General features: G+C 39.7%; 2 protein-coding genes across 3 annotated transcripts in view; both read left to right on the top strand.

The window, feature by feature from the left end:
• Positions 1-24719, top strand: part of LOC124051219 (rab GTPase-activating protein 1) — a 61103-nt gene that overhangs the window by 23329 nt on the left and 13055 nt on the right. For both annotated transcript variants that reach the window (XM_046374315.1, XM_046374316.1), the window contains 6 exons: positions 17809-17922; positions 19815-19889; positions 20450-20575; positions 20741-20884; positions 21881-21922; positions 22210-22338. In XM_046374315.1, coding sequence (XP_046230271.1) covers positions 17809-17922; positions 19815-19889; positions 20450-20575; positions 20741-20884; positions 21881-21922; positions 22210-22338 — 630 coding nt within the window. The remainder of the gene's footprint in view (positions 1-17808; positions 17923-19814; positions 19890-20449; positions 20576-20740; positions 20885-21880; positions 21923-22209; positions 22339-24719) is intronic.
• LOC124051220 (probable G-protein coupled receptor 21) lies at positions 5-11532 on the top strand. The gene has a single exon (XM_046374317.1). It carries the CDS (start codon positions 7748-7750, stop codon positions 8978-8980), a length of 1233 nt encoding a protein of 410 aa, XP_046230273.1. The 5' UTR covers positions 5-7747; the 3' UTR covers positions 8981-11532.

Here is a 24719-nt window from a genome sequence, read left to right on the forward strand (position 1 = left end):
AAGACCACAGTATTGTCCTTGTCAAGTTGGTCAGGACACACTAAATCCCCATGATCCCCTGACGTTGGATGTGCGCTTATATTGGTGATTGTTACATTTTCATCTCTTTAACTGAAACTCATTGAATTCAAACAGCTATTCTTGATTTGTTTTTGGTTTGTTCTGGCCAAATTATATGTTTTACTGTTCCTTAGCAACAGTTTTTTTGAGAGTACACCTCAGGGGCCACTGATGGCCCTGTCTCATAAGTTTCTCATGTGCTTCAAACTTGTGATGGTAACCACTGCTGCCCTGTAAGTCATGCCAGCGGATGACTTTTGGCATTATGCAAGTTTTCTATGGCTTTCTTTGAGAAGAAATTTGTTGTGTATTAATGGTTTGGTGGAAACTAATAATCTCTAACTTTCTGTCTTAACTTCGGTGGTATTTTAGCCTATATGCAATTCATAAACAGTCCACGGTATTGTTGTTCAAGCTGATTACAACTTGCTCTGAGAAAGCCTCTCTGACAGAGGGTTCACTTTTCCACTTTGCTTTTGAGGATTAAGATACATACAGTGGGTGGTCTGTGATCTGAAATTATACTAATTACTATTAATTATGACTATTATTCGACTATAATGGTTTTAATAGGTTCGTCATAGCTGCTTGGCCTTGTTGATGCCTCTGCCGATGTGCCTGTTTTTTTTCAGACATGCAGAAATGACAGCTATCTTTTAGTTTCATTTTGTTACAGAATCATGGTGTGCATGTGTGGGCCAGTCTCGGCTCCCATGTGGACCGGAGATGGCTTACCCCTGCTGCACACGAGCATGCCCCCCCGTGCTCTGAGAACAGTGTGGTCGTCTTTTAAATTTTTTTTTTTCTCGGCTGCAGCTCTGTCCACTGGTCTTATGTAAAGGCAACATCCCCGGGCAGCAAGCTGGGTCCCAGGTGGTGACAAGATGTTGGCCTTGCCCTTTCCTCCTCTATGCTCTGCTCTCCCACTCTCATTTTCCTCACCCTCCCTTTCTTTTTTGCTCTTTTCCTATCTCAGCCTTTGCACTTTTCCTTTATTTTTTCATACATCTCTGGCATGTGATGAAAGAATGTTTAAACCAAAATAACTTTGAAATCATGCTGTTTTTCCTTTAAACTGAATGGCATGAATGGAATCTTAACTTTTGCTCAGACGATAACAGCAGATGGTCACACACACTATCACAGTGTATTGATGGCCATTAGATGGAAAGGTCCAAGTTTGCACACCAGCCAACACACACCCACACACACACACACACACACACACACACACACACACACACACACACACACACACAGAAAAGTATGGCAAACGTCCATAAATACCTTTATCTGATTCTGACAGATGATTTACATATTTTATTTAATCTTTTCAGAGCAAGAACTGACAGGGTACCCAAGAACAGTAAAATGACAAACAAAAAGATAAATATCTAACACAAAGACGTGTGCTTAGTGTAAGCCAAATTCAGTTTTTTTTAATTAAATAAAACTAGATCTAAGACATAAAAGATCTGTAAAATAGCTCTAAAATATTGGAATGGAATTTGAAATAAATTGCATTTTGGCACTCTACATATTATTTGTATTAATTAGGAAAGAATTTTGATTCGCACTGATGTTGGTATTGCCACTGAAACTGATTAAAGTTTATCTTCTCATGTACCAAATTCTTTGTTCCCGCTTCAGCTCCCGCTTTAAAATTTGTGCATGCCATTCTCTTGCTCCTAATTTGTGTGCTTTCTGTATTCAGCGTACTTTTGCATCTATCTCTTTGTACTATATACACATCATGTCCTATCCAATGCCCTCTTTTGTACCTTAACCCCATGACCTTGGTGTTCATTCACATAATTGAATGCAGGCCATTGATGAAAGTGGAAACGGGGCTGTAGGTCTTAGCCATTTAAACAATTCCTTTCCTATGGAGCCCTAATGAATACCCCAATATGAGGCTCCCTGCTGCAAAGAATTGGAAGTACCAGTCTGTTTTCAAATATTGACCAACACCCCACCAGTAACCAATAGATTCATTAGGCTGTGGCACACATTTTGCATGAAGTCTGTAAGTTATAGTGAGTAGAAACCAGTCACTGACAGAGTAAAACAAATAATTGGTTTTGGGAGCACCCTGATCCAGTGCCAGCTGATGTTAATCAGCAGGATGTTACGAAAGACGACATGATATATTGGCAGGAAACATTTTGTTATTGTACTGAGGGGCAATAACGGTGTGACCATATTACATCGTAACAAACAAGATATTTTTAACAGCATAATCTTACTCTTTATGTACCAGTCAGGTGTTGCCTAATTCAAAGAACAAATTGCTTATTTCTCACATAAAATTAAAATCAGTTTAAAATCAGTTTTTCCTGCCTGAAAGTGATTTAAGCACCACCCCAACTTGAACATTTCTCTCAGCATTTTATTGCTCTGATTGGTTTTAGGTTTGACATCCCAGAAATCAAAAATGGAGCGATAGGTTCCAGAAAAATATGTTTTAGTCATTTCACAATAACATATACTGAATTATTAGTTTACACGTGTACGGTTGCTTAACCCATATGTTCAGTTTGCTGACATGGAGACAGAGCAATTTATCAGGATTTTTGAGGTTTTGATTAGCTTGTGTGTGATGGTGGCTTGATCATGGTGTTGTGTAATGCTGTGTTACTGCGCGATATAGAAAGCTGTTTCATCCTCTGTTTACCTACAAAAGTTTGACAGAATGGTGTGTATGAGCGTACATACATACACACAGTTGGATGTGCCCCCAGACCTGCTGCACCAGCCTCCTGCAGAGAGCAAAAACAAGCGCTTGTGACTGTCTGTCTGCCTGCCTGCCTGTCTGTGAATGACCCACATAATGACCTGTCCGCCTGCCTCTCTGTCTGCCTGTCTGTCTTTATAATCGTTGTATTTTTGTACGCCTAACAATGACTTCTACTTAGACCTGTCTGTGCTCCTGTCACCTTGTGTGTCTCTCTGCCTCTGTCTGTCTGCTTGCTCATTTGTGTTTTGTCACACTGTCTGCATGCCTCTTTCTCACTCCTCTCCCGCTGTCGTGTTGGTCCAATGTGTCTGTTTCTTTCTTTTTTATGTGTGATGGCCTGTCTCTTTGTCCCTTACTGTGCATTGCTGTTCTGACTTCTGCTGGGCAGAAATGAAAGCCACTTACTTTGAAGCCAGTTTCCCTTAATGAAAATTATACAGTGAACGCCCAAATGTTCAGTCAGTCAGATGTTAGAATTTTTTGGAGTCATTTTTGCAGTGATTCGGAGGTTTTTCTGTTATCTTGCTGCAGTAATGTGTTTGTGTCTGTTTGTGACCACCAAACTTGCCTGATGCTGGTTTTACTTTATGTACCAGCTGTAGACTCATCAGACAGAGATAACCAAGACATATTATCAAATATAGATGATAGCGCATTAGTTCTTCAGTTGATTTGCTTTTCCAACTGGGCATTTTTGTCTTTAACAAAAGCCTCAGGTAGGACATAAGCTGACTGGTTCTTATTATGTTTTTGTCATATCACACTGATACAAAACTTGGCATGATGTGACTCCTTATTTTTATATTTATATATAAACAGAACAGAATTATCAGGATTATGAGCCACCAGCTGGGTGGTGGGTATTAATAATAGTCAGATGGAAGTCGGCCAGTTTGGCAGTTGCAAGTTTGCTGTGTTATTATTTTAACAGTGATTAGCTGAGCTTGTCAACAAAGAATGAATTCCATTTTTGGTGAAGTATTAAAAACAGAAGAAAACATTTGGTGGTTTTGACAGATTAATCAGATAAACCAGTGATATATAGCATGAATTGTGTTCTTCCCTAGCAATAACAACAGTTGAGAATAGTCATGGTGTTGACCAGGTAACCAAAAAATGGTTTGACATGGAAATATGAACAATATTAAGCTCTTTATCATTTATAATAAACATCAGCTTTTTTCCTTTCTTTCAAATCAATTATTTTCCATCTGTAGTTTATCAGGGGCTGAAGACCGTTGTGTTATTGCCTTGTGTGTCTCAGCTACTGGCCTGTCCTTCAGGTTGGAGGTTGAAAAGCTGTGACGAAGCATAAGTATAACAGGACCAAGTTGTGCTCAGCTTGGCAACCAGGTGACAGCACGTAACACCATCCTTCTTCCTCGTCCTTTTGTCTACATCTTCCTCCTCTCATCTTTGATGAGCTCTGTGCTTCCTTTGACTTAATGCCTCATCCGTTTCTTCCATTCCTCTCCTCCTTCCAGCCCCTTTCGTCGTACTGTCATCTATTTTTAGCTCCTCGTGTGGTGGGCAGAGGAGGTGCGTGAAAGCATGGGAGTGTGTCTGGATTGCGGGGGGAGAAAGGTGTTAGTGTGTGGGTCTCCATCACGCTACACCAAATTGCCCTGCACGAGACTCTGCAGTCTCAAGAAAATAATTAGAATGAAGATGTAGACCATGCAGCACTAAACATGACGATAATTCCAACCCAATGAAGTGTCTATTTTTAGAGCAAGCATAATTAAATGTAGTCATCACATCATATGATCTAAAAATAACACGGTTGGTAATTATATGGTAATTATAACACAGACCCAGCACAGATCCAGCAGGCTCTTTACAGGAGGGCTGAAGGGGACTTGCTTACTAGAGATTACCTGTTCAAGAAAATGGAATAAAAAGTGTTCAGCCGGGTCCACACCAGTCTGGCTGTTTCCTGCGAGGGAGATTGGTGAGGTCATGCTACCTGGGTATAGCTGACTGTACCAAAGCAACTCTCATGCTAAGTGGAGGCACAGCATCTGCTGATGCGTGCAAAATCAGGAGCAGGTGCATATTTATTGAGGACTCTGAGGCCAAATAGACAGCAGGACATGAACACACACACACACACAGATACATAAATTTACCGTTTCAAGGCAAACGTTTTCCCACATGAAAAGTATGAATACAGCCTGAAAACAGTGACAGTGAACAGTTCCTTGTACTATTCTTATACTGGAGATAACTGCATTTCTGGTGAAATTATACGATCTGTAGTTTTTTAAGTGTCCATACTGCTTGCAGTAGTCTGTCATCTTTCAGACACTCATGGAGTCCAACAGAAAGCATAAAACTGGTTTATATTTGAAAAGTCCCTTGTGGAAAGTAGGCCAATTGTTTAATTACACGTTACATAAGTACCATTGTTATATGAGGTTTACACTGTAAAAGGCACAAGGACTTTGTGTGAGCATGTGTGCAGTTGTGAATGTGACATTATTTTCCAAATGTATTCATGTCAATGTGAATAGTGTTATTATTATTATAGTTAATGTTGACCTTCCTGCTATAATTGAAAGCGTCAAGAAAAGGTCTTCCGTAGTGTTTTTGATCATGGCATTTCCACATGATACTCCAGCCGTCGACCACAAATTTTAGTACAAATGCCTCAAGTATCAATTTATTTATTAAAAAGGAATATCACAGTTAAACCTAGTCATAGAATTTCTATGTCTTTTTCCAAGTTGGATTCAGGCTACTGCAGCTGTTAAATGTGGTGGCCACATGGAAAGTCAGATGGGCTAAACTGTAATAATAAACCCTCTTTGTTGTTGTTGTTGATGGCACTGATTTCATTTAACTTGAAGTACATTAATGCACTTTGCCAGTAGCATGTTTACAATGCAATGATGTCCCTTTTTCAGTAATTGTATTCATGTCTATTTTGTTTCATCTTTGTGTTTTTCTTATAAATTCTCTGTGCTGCATTAGTTTTACAGAAACCGTTTCACAGAGTTTAAGAGGCTGTAGAAAATGTTAAGTTTAGCTTGATTTTTCTTTCTTATCTGAACTTAGCAGAACTTCCAGCAAATTGAATTGCATCTTTCAAGCTCTCTCTTACTTTGCATTTAAAAGGCAGACCCGGTTGCTAATTGCATACAGCTGTGAGCACTGATTAAATTATTTGCACTGCCCACACTTTTATGTATTTAAATCTGTCTGTCAGTGTTTTTGAGCTTTAGTGTTGCTGCAGTTTATTTTTAGTAGATTACACAGAAATGACTAAACTGGATTTAAACTAATGGATTTATTGCATTAAGTTTTATTTAGTTTACAGTAGACTACCAGCATGAAAGAAATTAACCAGTAAAAATTCAGTGAGGGCTTCCTCCCTTCCTTCCATAAACATGCAAGTAGGAAACTGTAACATATCTTAATAACAACAACAACTTCGTATAACATAACTTAACGCATTGTAAAGTATCTGTATCTGTTACTGCATAGTAGTTTCAACATGCTAGCATGCACAGAGCTGTAGTGGGACCCGTTGTCCTGTGCTAGTCAGATTAATAATAGGAATGTTGCCTGTAAAGTGCACCCAGGCATGCAGTCATTGTTTCACTACAAACATAACTCCTTTGGACTGTAGAAATGTCCAGATTCTTACAGCTCAGAATGTTCTTTTTAGGAACAAGGTGAGAGGCTGCAGACATGTCAGTCAAAAGTCAGTCTTTACAAGAACAGGGATAACACTGAATGATACTAATTTTAACTGTGTAAAACAGTATATTTGAATCCCAGGGTGATTATGAGAAACACTACCCTCCCCCCTACACACACACACATACACATACAAATGGGGAGGGGTGAGAGGGTGGGGAAGGAAGCAGCCTCGTGCCCTTGCAGTTGATCATTGGTTGGAGCCACAAGGAAGGGGAGGGGCCTCTGTGCCACTGTTTCTGTAGAGGGAGCAGCAGAGGGAGCAAGAAAGTGTGTGTGAGAGAAAGAGAAAGACAGCAAAGGAGGATAAATGAACAAGGGGGTTCTCCCAGCATCGGTATGCCTGCCTACCTCATTTCCACTCCAAACATAGTTGCTTCTACCTTTGGCTAGAAATTACTGCTAAGGTGTGTTTTATGTGTGTGTGTGTGTTTTAAATATCAGTCCCCACGCACACTGCCTTCATCCTCTCAGCTCACGGCAGTCTGTTATGATTTCGCTGCGAAGGACCAGACAGAAGCTGAGACAAGAGCAAGCGGACATGGAAGAGTGGTGAAGGAGAGGCAAGAAACAAGAGGAAAACAGAAGGAGAAACAAGAAAGAGAAGCAGGAGGACAGAATAAAAAGAAGATGTTAATGCTTAAAACGTCTCCTTCCCTCAATTCGTGTATGCAGCACATCACGCAATAATGTCTTTCCATTGGAGGCTGTGTCTGTGACTCTGTGGACTCGAGACAGATAAGAGAGAGAGCTTCAGTCTGTGCTTTCTGCAGCTGCAGCAGATGTTGAAGACATCTCCGACTTTATAGGGAGTGGAGCCATTTCAAGCATAGATTGGACTGGAATTCCTTTAAACAAAGTCACACTTCTTTTCATTTTTTTCTGTTTTGTGCCTTCAGCTGGGAAGTTTGCTTTACTGAAAAAATAAGATAAAGAATAGATGCTTATCTTTTTTTGTGCATTAATCTGGTTTTACTCTGACGATTTTATATCGTTGAGTTAAACCACAACTGCCTGCATCGAGGACAAACCCAAGGGGATTCCATCCTGCTCTTTGTCCTTTCTATCCCTTCTGCGTTTGAAATGGCAGATGGAGGTAGTGTCATCATGGACCTACAGCAAAGAGTTTTTTGTTTGGACTGAAACCAGCCAGCTACGTTCAGAACCAGCCAGCTACCTGTCAAAATACCGAATTCCTTGATTCATTGTACCTTTGAAGGGCCCCTCAGACACGTCTTCCTGCCCAGAATGATGAATTCCTCCCTGGATTCGCTGAACCAGAGCTCCGCTGACCCATCAAGCTTATCTTCCCCCTTCTGCCTCCTTGAGATAGGCTATTCCCAAAATTTCAGCACCTGTCTCTTAGAAGTCTCTATCATACTTCTGCTCACTGTTCTCATTATTTCCGGTAACCTGGTGGTGATTTTTGTGTTTCACTGTGCCCCCTTGCTTAGCCAGCACACCACCAGTGCTTTTATTCAGACTATGGCATATGCTGATCTACTGGTGGGTGTCAGCTGCCTGTTCCCCTCCCTGTCCCTGCTGCATCACCTCCAGGGCCTTGACCCCAAACTGACCTGCCAGGTGTTCGGGTACATGGTGTCTGTTTTGAAATCAGTTTCAATGGTGTCGTTGGCGTGTGTGAGTGTAGATCGCTACATTGCCATCACGCAACCTCTGACTTATGCGTCGCTCGTAACACCTTGTCGGGTGCGCTGCTGCATAGTGCTAATATGGTTGTACTCGGCTCTGGTGTTCCTCCCATCTTTTCTCGGATGGGGTAAACCTGGTTACCATGGTGATGTGGTAGAGTGGTGTGCAGTTGAGTGGAGGACTCGTCCTGCTTTTACAACCTTTATTGTTGCCCTGCTCTATGCCCCAGCTGCCCTCACTGTCTGCTTCACCTATGCCAACATCTTCAAGATCTGCCGGCAGCACACTCGAGAAATCAGTGAGCGCCACGCACGTTATCGACCCCAACAGCTGCAGGGCGCAGGATCGACAGTGGGATCTGTGGTCAAGGACAGCAATGCTGTAGAGCAAGGGCAGCTCCCAAACTTGTCCCAGCTGCAAAAATCCCAACCACATTTCCAGCAGACCACATCAACATACCCAGACAAGCGATACGCAATGGTACTGTTCCGCATTACAAGCGTTTTTTATATCCTCTGGTTGCCCTACATCCTCTACTTTCTGTTGGAGAGTGGAGGGATCTACCATCATCCTGCAGCCTCATTCCTTACCACATGGCTGGCCATCAGCAACAGCTTCTGTAACTGTCTCATTTACAGCCTGTCCAACTCTGCCTTCAGGAAGGGCCTCAAACGCCTCTGCTCTTTCTGTTTACAGCGCAGTGGCAGTGGTTTTGGGGTTAGGAACACCAAAAAGGCTTTCATCGGTTCTATTGAAAAAGGATGTGCAGGGCCAGGGTGTGCATATAGTCACAGGGAAATAGGAATTGGCACAACATGTCATGTGTAGGTTACATAAAGGAAACCCTTGAGCGAAACTGGCATTTGATCTTTTGAAAAGATGCCTGATGTGATTACTGTAAAATGTCTCCTCCCTTTAAGACAAAATGGATTGTAAAGAGATGGAAGGAGGCGTTGATCTGCCACTGCTGTTTCTGTTGCTTTTGGAGGTTACACAGGCGTCCTCTGTGCACACGCCACAGCTTGCAGTGGCAGAGAAAGGGAGTCAGAGCAAAGCGCTGAAGGAGATAAGGTCTACGTAGCCCTGCAAGGTGTTTTTAGAATGCTAAAGGTAACCCAGCATACTGTTCTGTGCATGGGCAGGGGTGATAGATATAAGAGGGAGAAAAAGTTGTCTGAAAATCTTTGCCGAAGTGAACTCCTTTGAGGTTGAACCATTTTTTTTTTCCCATTAGTTTTCTTTTATGAGAAATGAATCCTTAACTTATTTTGCCAAAAATAACAAAACATTACAAAAGCTGTATATGACTTTTGTTGCCAGATTATCAACACAGTGTGAGTAGAATGGAAAAAAATGTATGCAAACAGCACAGCTGACTGCTGTTATGAGATGAACTGCCAATGGCAAGCTCTTTAAATATATTTTTACATGCTCTTTTCCCGTGAGTATTTGAATACTAAAAGAAATGCAGCATTGTGTGTGTATTTGTTGATTTATTGACTGATTGAGTCAGTCCTGCCTACATAAAGAAATTATGTAGGTTACATTTACTGGACTGATTTTGGTTTGTCAGCATCAAGACATGGATTCATAAACTTTGAAATTCCAGATTACAAGACAAAATGTTACATCTTAAAAGTGGTGGGTTCATGCATTGAGTCTGCTGTTTGTAACATATGATGTGAGCTGCAACCCACCTTTCGTGTACGACTGTTAACCTGACAAAATGCAAATGTCATTTTAAGTCAATTTCTCTTTCATGGTTCTTTATGCTGCATTGCACCTTTTATTGTTTTGAATATGCAACTAAACTTATTTAATATGTGTTTCAAAGGCAATGCAAAACCTAGAAAGAGTATATATTTACGCTTATTGCACACTGCTTGTTGGTACATCTTCCAGCTGATTTTTTTTTTTTCTTCAAGGCTTAATTGAAGGTGAAAAACATTAAGCATTAAGATGAACTGTGATCCTTGTTCCTTGTCTCTGGAATTGGATGAGAGGAATGGTAAAATGAGAATTTGTAAATGTTTGATGATCGAAATTTCACATTTACATGTTTTTGTAAATAATTACCTTCATTTGAACCTTGATGAATGCTCTGTTGTGACTGCATTATTGCCTGCATTTGGGGGCTACTGTATGCGCACAAAAACACACCAACACAGGGGGTTCACATGTAAACAGAGCAGACAAATAGCCCATTCAGTCCTCCGGCAGACTAACATCTCCATGGCACCATGAAGAGGGACTGACCCCTCAACTCCCTGGAAATTGCAATTGCATGTGTGTGTGTGTGTGTGTGCGTGCTTCTATGTGCATGCATGTGTTGCAGTCTGTTTCTGTCATCTTGTCCCCATGTGTAGTTTCATGGGTTCTTTTCACTCTTAACTTGATACTTAATACACACTAATCAAAACCAATAACATGCTGAAGTCTAGATATTGTGTCATAAACTCAAATGTTATGAAAATTTCTTCAACCATGAAGACTCATGTCACAGTTTATTTAGGTGCAGATAAACTAGCTTTATATACTTTATCTAATGTACCAAAGAAAGTTCAACAGATACTGGATTATATTTTTTTCTAAATATCTAATATACGAATATTTAGTAACATGTGAGTGGATTTTACACAAAGTTTGTGTAGGTCTGCTGCACTGCGTTGGCTCAGTGATGCCTTATGTGCATGGATATCTCAGTTTATATTGGTATTGTGTTGCCTTGAAAAACAAATGAAAATGAATTGGGGAAATATTTTCTTGGTTCATTTAGGGAGGGTTTAATTTATTGACGTTTGACTGTTTTTAGAGGGAACAGCACAGACTGGAGATTGTATGCATTTGCAGAGATGAAAATGCATACGAGCCAGCCTCGATTCCACATTTAGTACAAAGTAGCCTAAACTCCATTTGTAGCCAAGTAACTAAAAAAGTGACTGTTAATTCAGCTACTCTTCAAAAATTCATGATTGTCCCCCCTGTTTAAAATAAATCCATTGTGCTGTGACTGTATTTCTTCCTGTGTGCATTGGTGTGTATGAATGTGCGTGGATGTATGGTAGGAATGCGACCATCGGCTGAACTGGACTGTTTACGGTGTTCTAGCAAAGGTGCTAACAAGAGTTATCACCTTTTTTTGCTTTACTAGCTGTACACCACTTCCTTCAAGTATATTGTATTTTATGAGTGTATATGAGTATGATGTCCAGTGGTGGTAGATAGATTCATATGTTGTCTATAAATATTTTGGCCGTCATCTGTGGAGCTTTGCAAAATCTTGTTATCTTTCCTATTTGTATATTCTTCTGAAATGGCGTGTACAGGAATGGTGTATTGAATGTGTTATTGTCAAACTACAGAAATTTATTTTTGTAAAATTACATCGCTTCTGTCTATTCACTTGTGAAGTGATAAATGTTGTGGACTCTAAGTAGGTTTAGAGGCATGCTTATTTGATCATTGATCACGATTGAAGTTCTGTCTTAATGACACAGAATGGAAACAGGCAACTTCTCGAGTCATGCATTTTATTGCATTTTATTTTACTTGGACAGCTTACCTCTACAAAGCTGTTGTTTCCCACGGCGGTTAATGGTACAATTTCTCAGAAATGTGTAAGATCTTGGGAAATTATTTTGCCAAAGCATGGTCATATGCACACATTCCCCTTTTCCTGTGGGAAAACATTCACCCCCCTGTTCTCAAGGGAAAGACACTCTGGTGGTGGCTGTGTGGAGGTACACTGCCATGTTGGCGAGGATTACAGAGAACGAAGCGAATATGGACACGAGGGTCGGTTTAGGAACTAATTGCTGATGGGGTACAATAATGAATGAGTGCATACAAAAAACAATTTATCAGTTATATTCAGTAAAAAATAAATGTGAGGGAAATCCACATACAGTTAAAGTGATTTTGAGGTGTGGAAAGGTAAATAAAATATGCAATAGGCGTAGAGAAGAAAGATTAAAATGAAGATTAAAATGGAGTCCTCAAATTATACATTGTCAGTTTATTTCACTGAAACCTTTTTACAGTTTATCCAGAAATTTTGGAGGGTTTCTCCTGCTTCTTCACCTTCCTCTTCTGGTATCTTATGCAGACATTGTAAAGTGCATCACCACTTTCTCAGCTGGGACTACCCAGATGTGTATCTATCCATGTGTAGCTGGCTGAAGTCACTTACTGTATACGTGACTCCATCCATCTATCCATCCATTTTCTATCCCCGCTTTATCCAGTAGGGTCATGGGCCTATCCCAGCTGGACTCAATCGCAGGTTATGTGTGACTCAATGTAAATAAAAGTGCATAAAAATTATATCTGGACTTACAATGAAAAAACAAATGCAACTGACAGGCGTTATTGAGGCCTTATTTAAAATAACTTATTTTAAAAATCCATTTTGAGACATGAATTTTAATCTTCAACATATTGTTCTCTCCATTCAGAAAAAATGTTTTGTAGCTAACGGCGACAACAGTATTTTGCACCAGCTGAGTTGGCTATTGTAGAGACTGTACGGTACCTGAAATGAGCAATACAGCCTCACTCTTGCAGTGCACTTTAACACACACACACAAACATTTAACCCCCCAATGGTATTTTCTTATCTGGCTTTTAATCTGCAATAGATTTTCTTCCTTGTGTTTTCGTAAGTCTCTCAATAAGCCACACCAGACCCACAGTAATGGCTGACTCATGACCCAGCTGTTCAGAGGAACAGATCATTATCTCACAGGGACTGACCACTGTAACAGCTTGACGCGACCCAGAAGATACTCTTTATGTGTTTTTGTCCACAGTGAATGTTGAAAATTGATCACAGTGAACAATGGTGCATTTTTAAATTTCACATTGACAAAATGAAGCCATTATCATGTTAGACCATGACAATATATGTCATGTCTCATATATCAGGGGTGTTGAATTTCTGATAAAGTTTTTTTTGTAAACCTCTCCAGTATGCTTTTATTGATTGAGAATGTTGGGATGATGCACATAGTCAGACATGCTTAATTTTGCTGTCTAAAGTGAAATTCTCTGTGACGAATAAGATATTTTTCATTATATGATGCTTTGTAGGTGACAAGCCTGTATGATATTGTATGATGTACACATTGTGTATCTGTACTGAGAAAATAAATGTAATGTTACCTCAGTGTATTAAGACGTCCTTGTACTAATCACTTTTCTACAAACAGAGGCATGGATATGTGTGTGAGTGTGTGTTTGCTGTGACAGTTAAGTTCTTTGGATAAAAAACAGACCTCTACAGTTACATTTAATCAGGTGGAAGGCTCAGTTATATGTGTACTGCTTGTTGAACAGCAAGTAGTGCAGTTGATAAGAAAAGAATAATAGCCGTGCACTTTTACATCATTTGCCAAATTGTGCATATTTTAGTGCTCGACCGTTAGAATTAACAATAAATTGTTGATATGTTAATTTGCTGTAAATGGATTGTAATACAGCAACACCATATTTGTGTATGCAGCTGGTCTGCTGAATTTTCTATGCTGACAAAGCTGTTGTGGCAAATGTCAGTGAACTCAACTGGAAAATAATGCTATGATCAACTAGAGGAGATTGTAGTTCTGGCAGTTTGGTAGCATGTGCTGTTCTCATGATCTTACTGTGTCTGTCGTCTTTGGTCTGATGAGATACCTTTTTTTGCCTGCAGTCCTCCTGCTGAAAAGGTATTCAAGGGCACAAAAGGCACGAAAAGTGGAGCATGAGACAGACAATTAAGATTTAATGATAGATGACGCTAAGGTGAGGAAACGGCGCACCGGGTAGCTTGAACATGAGCTCTGTTACACATTACAATATAGATTTTTGCTAAATGAAAAACTGATGGACTGACTAGTATTTTGCTTTCTTATCAAAGAAGTTTAAATTGTAGCTGGGTATCTCTGTATTTGTGATGAAAGCATCTGTCAAGGCTTTACAAATAATTTACAGAGCAGTAAAGTTACTGTCAGGCTCGTGGTTTCAGGCTTTCCCCAAGTTGTAGGCTGTTAAGGTTGGGGAGCAGGGTTTTGTATCAAGCTTGAGAAATCTCACCTCACGTTCTCTTGGCATCTCAGCAGGGTCCTTTAGGAGCAGCGAAAGAATAACAGAATGACATGTCAGCTATTGTGTTGAGTCAGAGAAAATCAGGGACATAAACAATGGAGGGCTAGTTAGTCAGCCTTCCTACGGAAGTCCACTCCGGTACTTTATTCCTAGCTTTAGACACACACAAATGCTTACATGTACACACACTGTAGCTCTGCCGTTTTTGGCGTAACCCAGGTGAAGAGTTTTTCTTGTATATTGGTAAGAAGAAAATGTTTTGTCCCTTGACTTCCGTTCTGTTCATAGAGGCCATTTTGTTTCTAAATAGACTGTGCTTTGAGCCATCCATAGCATTTGTTAAGACATACTTTCCAACGTTGACAGGGAGTTAGACAGATGGCTTGTTGTGGCTATTTGTAGATACCTGGGGCTCAGCTATAAACTGTCTCTTCTGCACTAACCATTAAGTCACCATTAAAAAAAACTCTTATTGCAATTTTCAACTTAAACTGATGACAGTAGGACAATGTTGGAGAAAGACTCAACAAATCAAAACCGTACAGTTCCTGGCACACAAGGTGATTAATGATCAACAGTGATTATTACACCACAGCCATTATGTTGAAAGTAGCGTTTGCATTTTTTTACAGACGTTTTATAAATATCTTGTTAAATATATTTTCATTTGGATGGACACTCACTCACTTATTCACTGCCTGAACTGGCTCTCGCACATTTCCGTCCCGCAGCACGAGACACTGGATATGTTTTCTCTTCCCTGTCACGCTAGCCTCATTTCAAACTTCACTTTAACTGAATCAAGAGACAGACTGAAAGGAAGCTAATTGGCCATTATGTCAGAGGTCTTTGTACATGCTCTCAGCACTTCTGATAAGTATGGCTAAGTGGTGCTTGTATAAACATGGATCCTTATCATTCACTGAGAGACTGTAGCCCAGTGTAATGGGCCCTTCACACTGGATGCAGTTTCTCCACCCATGTGCTCTAAAAGTCATCAGTACCAGTGAGTTTTGCTGTGAATTGCTGTGACAGGAAGGACTAATTGATTATCAGAATGGCTGCCAGTTTTTTTTTCCCCTCTGTTTGACTAATTGATGAATCGACTCTAATAAATTAGTTTTGTACACAGTCTTTGTTAGAAGGCCTCTCTGCAGCACCAAGTGGACAGAGATCTTTAAACATGCTCTATTTCTCTGACAAAATGACTCCAACAATCAGCATTACTTAAACTTCCCTAAACACAAACACACACACACACACATACATACATACAGTAACCATGGTTTACAGGGTGTGGTGGAAACTGTGGAACGGACTTTAAAAAAAGCCCACTGTTGTTGGTCTCCGAACCCCATTAGCTCGCTTTGTTTTAGTATCCCCTTTCTTCCTGTATTTCTTCTTATACTTGCATACTTATTTTTGTTTCTCACTCTTCCTCTGTGGAAGTTTGAACAGAAACCTTGAAAAAGGGAGAGGGAGGGACTAGATGTGCACAGTAACAGAGAGACAGAAGGAGGAGTAAAATTAGCTACAGAGTGAAAGATTTTCAAAGCACTGGCGATTAAGATTAAGAGATTTCAGAGGCATATGACTTTCACTTACATCTACTCTGTCCATGGTTCTGCAGGGTGTTTTTACTAGTAGGAATTTGAAGACCATCCAGGGATTAATCTTAAGTTTCATTTCTGCAACCAAAAGTGCTTTCAAGCAAGACACAGGATGATGAAAAACTCAAGGAATACTTTCTGACATCCTAATGTGTAGTGGAAATGTTTTCCTGCATGGACCAATGATGTATCACATTTATTTGCTCATTTACCATGAACTTGGTGAGGCATTATTGTTACTTTTGCTGACAGAATGGAAACCCTTTTGTGCTCCTGCTGACTGTCTCCTTATCCACTGATGGTGTAGCACCAGGCTACAAAAGATAACATAACAGATTTTTGATTTCTCTTTTCGGCTTGCTTCACAGCAGCTTCACCTCCAAATACTGTATGAAGTTATCTTTAAATATGTATTTGAGTAACATTACTTATTTAAAGGCTGTTTGTTCCAAATACACCAGTCATCAATAATGAAATGAATGAATGATTAATCTCGGTTAGTTTGCACACTCTTTCTCTTTCACGCTCTCTCTCTCTCTCTCTCCCCTGCCCCCCTTCTCTCTCTCTCTCTCTCTCTCTCACACACACACACACACACACACACACACATGTATGTACTGTATGCAGTTGGGTTTATGATCCACATCTCTGTACTTGTATCAGTATATCCTCGTCACCTTCAGTGACCTTTTCAGACCTTGTGACCACCATGCTAGCGGTGTAGCTCTGTGGATGGCAGTGTTGTCCTGTTTGTCCAGTGTTTTCCTGTCTGCCCTTCCCATAGGGTTGGCCCGCCATGATTTTCCACTCTGATATATATCAACTACTAGATGGATTGCCTAATATTTATGTCCCCTTTAGGATGAATTGTAATTTGTTTACAGTTTCTCTTATTAGGTCAAAATATAGGTTTTGTTTGTTTGTTTGTTCACTTGCACCAAACCATCATTTGTTTAACGCTTTAGTGCTAATACTTGTGCTACATAAAACTAAGCCAAGGTGGTGGTGGATGGGAAACATTATACCTGCTTAACATCAGCATTATTGCGTTGTCACTGTGAGCATGTTAGTATGCTGAAGTTCGCATTTGGCTAAAAGGATTGTTTTGTCTAAGTGCAGTCTCATGAGCCTTGCTGTCAACTCTAACCTTTTTTTTCCTAACACCATTCAGTCCAAAAGACATCACATCAGTTTTTACTGGAAAAAAGAAAGAATGTACACTATGCACACCACAGTAACAACCTTGATACCTCAAGTTATGGTTGTAAAAGTTCTTTTCCTGTTTAGAGATACTATTTTTCTGCTGTCCTAAGTCCTCCATCTGTCCCGTTCTCCAGACAAAGAGTCCTTAGAGTTGATTTACTCTGTTACAGTTCAGATTGGTGATGGTAGAAAGTGTGATGTTGAAAGATAAACACCCTCTTATCAGCCTGCTGTTATACAGTACATTATTTCATTCTCTGGTTGTTTTTCCATCAAACGACCTCGTTGTTGATATTAATCTGAAGTAGGGAAATGAATCAGTAGTGAGTTGAGATAAGTAATTAGAATCTCTGTTTGTTCTACATGACGTGTTTAGTCGGTTATTTTTACAGTTTGTCTGAGATGCACAATTATTGTTAGTAGTAAGTTCATAAGTTTCCTTATCTGCACTTTGGCAACATAAAATAGTTTGTCATGTTCTAAATTGATTACAATTTGAACTGAGTTGGACAAAGACAAAGAGATGTGTACACTTGGTGCTTCAGAAGAGAACAGTCTGTGCCAGCAGTAACTCATCCTGCCCCACTCTGTGAATCTCAAGAGTGTTTTGGTCCACCACACACAGATGAACACTGACCACTGCTGTTCCTCTATGGAAAATATTTTCCCAGTCATGAATCTCAGAGAATCTCCCTCTCTGTGACATACAATCTTCATTGCTTTTCACCCATGCTGACCTTTCTTTGTCTGTCTCATTGCCAGGAGTCCCCTCAGGACAGTGCCATCACCAGAGACATTAACAGGACATTCCCAGCTCATGACTACTTCAAGGACACTGGAGGAGATGGACAAGACTCCCTCTACAAGATCTGCAAGGTGGGGCACACACATCCAAGAAGATATTTGAATTGAATTTATAAAGTCAACACATGCCCAGTCAAAAATTAAATAAAAAAGAAAAAGGATAAGCACAGCATATAAGGTTTCAGCTGACTGTATCCTGAGCAACTGCAGAAACAAATCTGCATCATGTATTCTCTTTCTCTGGCTGACATCGTTTTTTTCATTTAATTTAAATGCAAAATGCACGTCTTTGTATGATACACCTTTCCTGGAACTTGTCACAGTGCATCATCTGTTTTAGACCATTGCTTTGTGACATTTATGTTGTGGAGTTGGCATGACATTGAAATCCAGACAATCCAAACAAATGCAATTGAAAATATATCTGTAAATTATTGGTAAAAATGAAAACAAATGAAAGATAAAAACATATTTTAGTTTAATTGCTATAACCCTATCATCAAAGACTAAGGATTATAAAATAATTGGAGGTATTTTATTTTGCTTCAGTGATACCGTTGAGACATAAATATTTTGGTTGCAGTGGTGTTCGTTGCCAGAACCACCTGGACATAGTCGAAATCTACATGTGAAATAGTCATGTGTTCCTTTAATGCAGTAGTGAGAGTTGTCAGCACTAAAGGACCTGATCATTAATTAACTGAGCAGCCACTCTGTTTTTGGGTGGTTCAGCGAGTTCACTGCTTGTCTGAAAAAACCAACATAAGTTTCTGATCGAACACACACACACACACACACGCACACGACTCTGATATAATCAGTCCTGCTGCTTTCTGTCTCATGAGAATGAACATGTGTATATGCAGTTGAGACATGCACACAAATCAGCCTATAGTCCATAACCACACATGAACCGCCTGGCTGCAGTTTGTTCCGTTGTTTTGTTTTGTTTTTTTTTTTTTTCATTTTCATTTCATTCATTATGTATAACTCAGGTGAGGGCATCCATCTCTTCCCAGGCAAGCACCTCCTCAGGTGTGTTTAAATAATTCAGTGGGCCCTCCCTTCCCTCTGAGTGGATTGATCCACACTTTGTCTGTTTGAGTTGAATTCATTATTTGTGTTTGAAGCACAGTAGGTCACCTTTTTCAAACTTTCTCCCTTGCTCCCTGTGCTCATATTTACCCCATTTCCTCTGTATCAACATCTCTCTTCAACCATTTCTTTTCCTTGCTGTTAATCTTTTTTTTTTTTTTTTTTTTAGCAGTCTCTACTCAGGAACTTTTCCTTTGTCTGCATCCCTCACTCCAGCAAAAACTTTAAAAAAACAACTTTAGATTTCTATAAAAGGAGTATAAGTGACTAGATATTACTCTCAACAGTCTGTGCAACTTAATTCAAGTGCTGTGTAGCCAAACAAGTCTGCTGTGTGTTCAAAAACTAAATATTTGTACAAAATTTATATGACTGATATGATGGTGGGTAGATAATAATAGGCTTTATTTCTGGGTCTGTAGTTTCTCAACTTCTCTTTATTTTTTCTGTTTAAAACTGTATTGAACTTCCAGCTAACTTTAAGCTTTCTCACTGCATGTCAAATACCACTTCAGTATTTACTGATCTTTCCCCGGAATGGTTTGGCAACATCCAAGGGGTAAAAAAAAAAAAAAAAGGTTTGGTCTGTTAAAATTGCCCACATTTTGATTCCCCCCTCAGCTGTTCATTTCTCTTTGGTGTTACAGTCTATCATTTGAGTCTGTGTTTAAATCCTAATTGTTGTTTAATGTAGCTTAAAAAAATTGCTGTGAATCAGCTGCAGACCTTAGTTGCAAGGTGGCAGCAACTTTTGGGCTAATATCTGTTATACAGTAATCACTGCATTTCTTTTCACAAACCAGTTTTTGGGTTCACTGTAAAACTCATTTCCTAACTGTATGCCTGTCTGCCTTTGTCCTCCCCTTCAGGCTTACTCTGTTTATGATGAGGAGATTGGTTACTGCCAGGGACAATCCTTCTTGGCTGCTGTGCTGCTGCTGCACGTGAGTATGACATATCTGCAGAGTCCAACACAAAAAAACCCTTCACTTTTCAAACAATTTCAAGAGCTCAGAGGGACTGTTTGCTTTTCATTTGACATCGGTATCTCTTTGGCATTCTGCAATGCTGGAGGATTGGCCTCTTGATGTGCGAGATGTACTCTTACTGCACTTAACACTTCGAGAAAGGCTTGAGATGCATGTCTGAGGGATTCTAACATTTTATTCTTCATAAATAACATGTAGCAGGTACATCTGCCACCTTTCAGAGTGGCTTGCCATTAAGCGCCTGTGCAGTTTGGAGACATATCACCACTGCCACCTAGTGGACAAACACTGTTGATGTCTTCTTGGGAACTGAAAGATGAGGGGAGATGTGTGCACAGCATAACAACATTTTAAAGATATATTTGAGTTATATTTAACAAGTTCAGGTAGTTTATCGATCTATAGATATTTATATGGGAAAGTTGTGAAGTAAATGATTTGCCGTATTTGTCTAATCTGAAACTATTAGAATATGCATTAACATGATCATCAAATCTCTTGGTATGTTTCTCCAGATGCCAGAGGAGCAAGCTTTCAGTGTGCTGGTCAAGATCATGTTTGATTACGGGCTCAGGGACCTTTTTAAGCAGAACTTTGAAGATCTGCATTGCAAGTTCTTCCAGCTAGAGAGACTCATGCAGGTATGTTTGTTGTATTTGTATATATAAAGTGTTATTTCTGGATGTACACCTTAGCAGAGGTCGTCTTCACTGTCAGCATACAATTGATGCATTTACTGACTAATCCTACTTGTTGTTCTCTCGTTAGCCTTGTTATTTTATTTGCTTTCTCTGTGTCTTCAACAGGAATATATACCAGACCTGTACAACCATTTCCTGAACGTGGGTCTGGAAGCTCATATGTATGCGTCTCAGTGGTTCCTTACCCTCTTCACTGCCAAGTTCCCTCTTTACATGGTCTTCCATATCATTGACCTGTTACTGTGTGAGGTCGGTATTAAAAGACACAGGCTGGATGCAATTCAGACATAATTTTAAAGAAATTTGATTATGAATTTCAACAAATTTAGTTTCCGTCTTTGTGCACACAGTATCCCATACTGACAAAGATATTTTCAGGCCTATAAACAATGTCAAGTAACAATAAACTCCAAGCTGAGCTTATATGAATGCTGTTTATTTTGGTCATCTATGTGGTGTCTCTTGAACATGACCAACTGGTTTGTTGACTGGCAAAAAGTTTGGAATAATGAGCATTCTCTCAGGAGCTGCTTTTACTTGAAGGACTGAGAGAGATTATGGGCAAAAGGATTTCTTATCTGATGAGACAAAAATAGTTTTTGACCTGAATGTCGAGCCCTACATCTAGTGAAAACCATTTCCTATTCATCACCTGAGTAATAACATTGCTATGGTGGTGCTTGGCACCATGAGGGTGTAATGATGAATCACAGCAGCAGGAACTGGGAGACTGTTCAAGATTCAGGAATTGATGGACAGACCCAAGTACAGAGAGGAAAAACTGCTGCAAATCACACATGGTCTTAGACTGAAGAACTGAAGTGTTTGCCAAATTCTGAATTTCTGTGGAGAGATTTTAAGTTTGTAATTTCTTTGTAACTCCTTTCCATGAAGTCTGACAAAGAATTTGCAGGAAAAGTAGGAGACGCTGCATATTCAAATATCTAAAACTGGTTAAGGAATGCCACTAAAAGCAATTATAGCATTAAGATAATGGGTCCCATTGTTTAGATATCTCCTTTTGTTTTTGATAAACATGGATTATGTCTTTGTCATTATTGAGTATTGTGTGTGCGTTGCAAGTAAGTAAGTCAGTCAGACAGCAAAACTAGTAGAAACAGTATACACTCCTTGTGCCCAAACATATGCACCTAAACTTAAATTCACATTTTACTACAAATTGCTTCCTGCAGTAACACAATTCCTCAGGACAACATGAGTCTGAAAATTTGCCTTTATTTTCAGGGTATCAGTGTGATCTTCAATGTAGCCTTGGCACTTCTGAAGGTAAGATAGCATGTGCACACACACACACACACACAATAAATACCCTGCCAAAGTCAAACCATGGAAAGATTTTACCTGTCTGCACATGTGAGGTGGTGTCACCCCACCATTCCGTTTGGAAAGCTGTCCACATGTTTTTTGTTGAAGCTGATTTCTCGTCTTGTTTTAAAATCCAGACAATTGTCCCAGTCAGTGAGGATCATACTGCATTACAGTGCCAGAAAAACAAAGTTTGCTCAACAGGTTACTCTGTGCCTCATGTATGTTCATGTTCCCATCCTCCCCAGACATCAAAAGATGATCTGATCCAAACAGACTTCGAGGGTGCACTCAAATTCTTTCGTGTCCCGGTTCCAAAGAGGTACCGTTCTGAGGAAAACGCGAAGAAACTGATGGAGCTGGCCTGTAGCATGAAGGTGAGTTTAGAGTTCAAAATCAGTTTACTGTTAACTTGGTCTTCAAGATGTTTAGGAAACCCCATACAGTAATAGATTTTTTAATACAGAAAACTCATGAGTCAGTATGTCTGCTCAACATCCATCCATCCATCCATCCATTGTTGGGAACCACTTATCCTTTGTAAGGTTGCTTGAACTGACTCTTATCCCATCTTGTCTGCTAATCAGATAAAGTTAAAACATAATGAAGACTGAGTGAATATAAAAAAATCTCTTTGTAATCCAGGAGAGCTACTTAAATACCACTAGGGGCCACTTTTGCACCTTGAATCAAGTTTAACAGATGCTGTGAATGCACACACCTCTCTCTCTCCATTTCTGTCTCTTAAACACACATACACACACTCACACCTGTGTCCTGACCTGTTTTGAACACCCTGGCCTACTTTAGAGGGCCTAACTTTGAAGGAAACTTCACTTTGAAGGGCAGAGACATTTATTAGCACAAACTCTGTAAGGGAGCCAGCATGGAGAGAGAGTTGAAGTTTCTGGTCCGTGGTTAGAGCAGCGGCAGCAGAAAGAGACACGTGAAGAGCTTGTTGAGCAGAGAAAAACCTTGTGGAACTAAATCAAATTTCAAACTTGCTGTGTGGTCTTGATGATGTATAATTGCTTATCTTAGAGGCATCATTTCTGAATATAAATCATGAGTTTTGGCTGATGAAGCCTCCCAGAATGGAGGCAGAACCACTTTTTTTTGTTGTGCTGCTTTTTATTTCTATGTGGCTAAGCCCTATTTGTTTTAAAGAGGTTTTTTTTACCCATATGAATAAAATACCTTCATACAGTTATGAAGACGTATCATTGATCCACTGTTTACTGCATACTGCTTTGAGAGTCAGCACATTATTTGGCAGGAGAAAAAGAATTCCAAGAAGTCATTTCAGTAATTGACCGCAGAGAGCACCTTCTTGTAGGAGCTAGAAATTAAATCAGAGTCAAGGTAGGCTAGTCTAAAGCTTGGAAGTTACTATAAGGGGATTAACTGATCAGATTACTGTTGTCCTCATTGACTGATGATACTGCCTTCAGACTGTAGCATAAATCTTTCTGAGTTGCCAGGTGCTCTAACTTTATAGTCCATTTTATCTCGGATTTGCCAGGTATCTCTAATATTTCATTGTGCTGTCTTAAATATGCTTAAAATTTTTGCTTTCTCTTTTGTTTTTTAACTGATTTTATTGATGTACCAGAAGTTAAGGTCAAACACCCTTGAACTGTTCACTCAGTGTGCCCCTCCTTCACAACCCCTGTTGTGAAATAAACACAAAACCATAAAAGCAGAGTCAGAATTACAGTGGTTGTTTCTTAAGAAGAGGAAAGTTAAAGGTTTTTCTGTGTTGGTAGTCCTAGTAGATGAAAAAGAGAAAGAAACTCTTTAAAATATTTTACTTAGTAACTGTAGTTAAAGGTCATTATAACTTGAAGAAGACAGCCATAAACTTCAGTCCCATCACAAAATGTATTTTGTGTGTTTCCGTGTTGAATTTTTTGCATTTTGTTTTGCCAAAACACAGCAGTGGCATTTGAGAAAGCTTACAATATTCTTTTTGGTTCAGAAACAAGAAAATGATAAGCAAATCACCTGAGAGAGAGCAGGTGGTTTTGCAATATGCCTCTTTTAGCTGCAAGTGTGCTTTTATAATGCAGTAGACTGAAGGCACTGCACAGGTTATTTACTAATTTAGAACTGATCCAGGACTTGAGATGACAAGTATTTTATGTAGCTGTACTTGAGAGAGGCATGGTTGCTGTGTTCATAATTGCTTTTCTAAATAGTAGCTTCTGGAGACCCAGATGTCAGTCAAGGCTGTGAGAGAAAGCGGGAAAAGGAATGAAATAGGGAGGAGGAGGGGGAAAAGGCATCTCCTGTCCTGAGTTACTTGTCCTTTTTCTTTCTGCCATCTGTCTCTCATTTACTGAGTAGGATGTTTAAGCAAATGCTGAGAGAGACTTAGAGCAGGACAAGATATGGGCCATGCTGCCCCAGTTCTGCCAACATCATCAGGTGATGAATGCTGGAAGAATTTGCATCATTTGCTACACTGTCCTATAATACTAAACCTGAGATTGTAACTGGAAGCTGCAGACATGCATGCAAAGACAGCAGCGCATTGATGCTGTAGCTGTAACTAGATGCATTAAAATCCACAGAATAGACAAGCATGTCTTGTACACAGTGTTTATTGGCTCTCTCTTTCATGCTGAAAATCAGACACATAGTGTTCATTGTATCTTAGCTGTCTCTTTTAAAAAGCCCAATGTAAGGCAGCGACTGTGCAGTGAAAGGCCTGTTGATGAGACTGCCTAAATGCAGTGTGTGTCTACACTGTTGGCAT

The sequence above is a fragment of the Scatophagus argus genome, chromosome 20 (assembly GCF_020382885.2).
Source record: "Scatophagus argus isolate fScaArg1 chromosome 20, fScaArg1.pri, whole genome shotgun sequence".
In the NCBI taxonomy this organism is placed as follows: domain Eukaryota; kingdom Metazoa; phylum Chordata; class Actinopteri; family Scatophagidae; genus Scatophagus; species Scatophagus argus.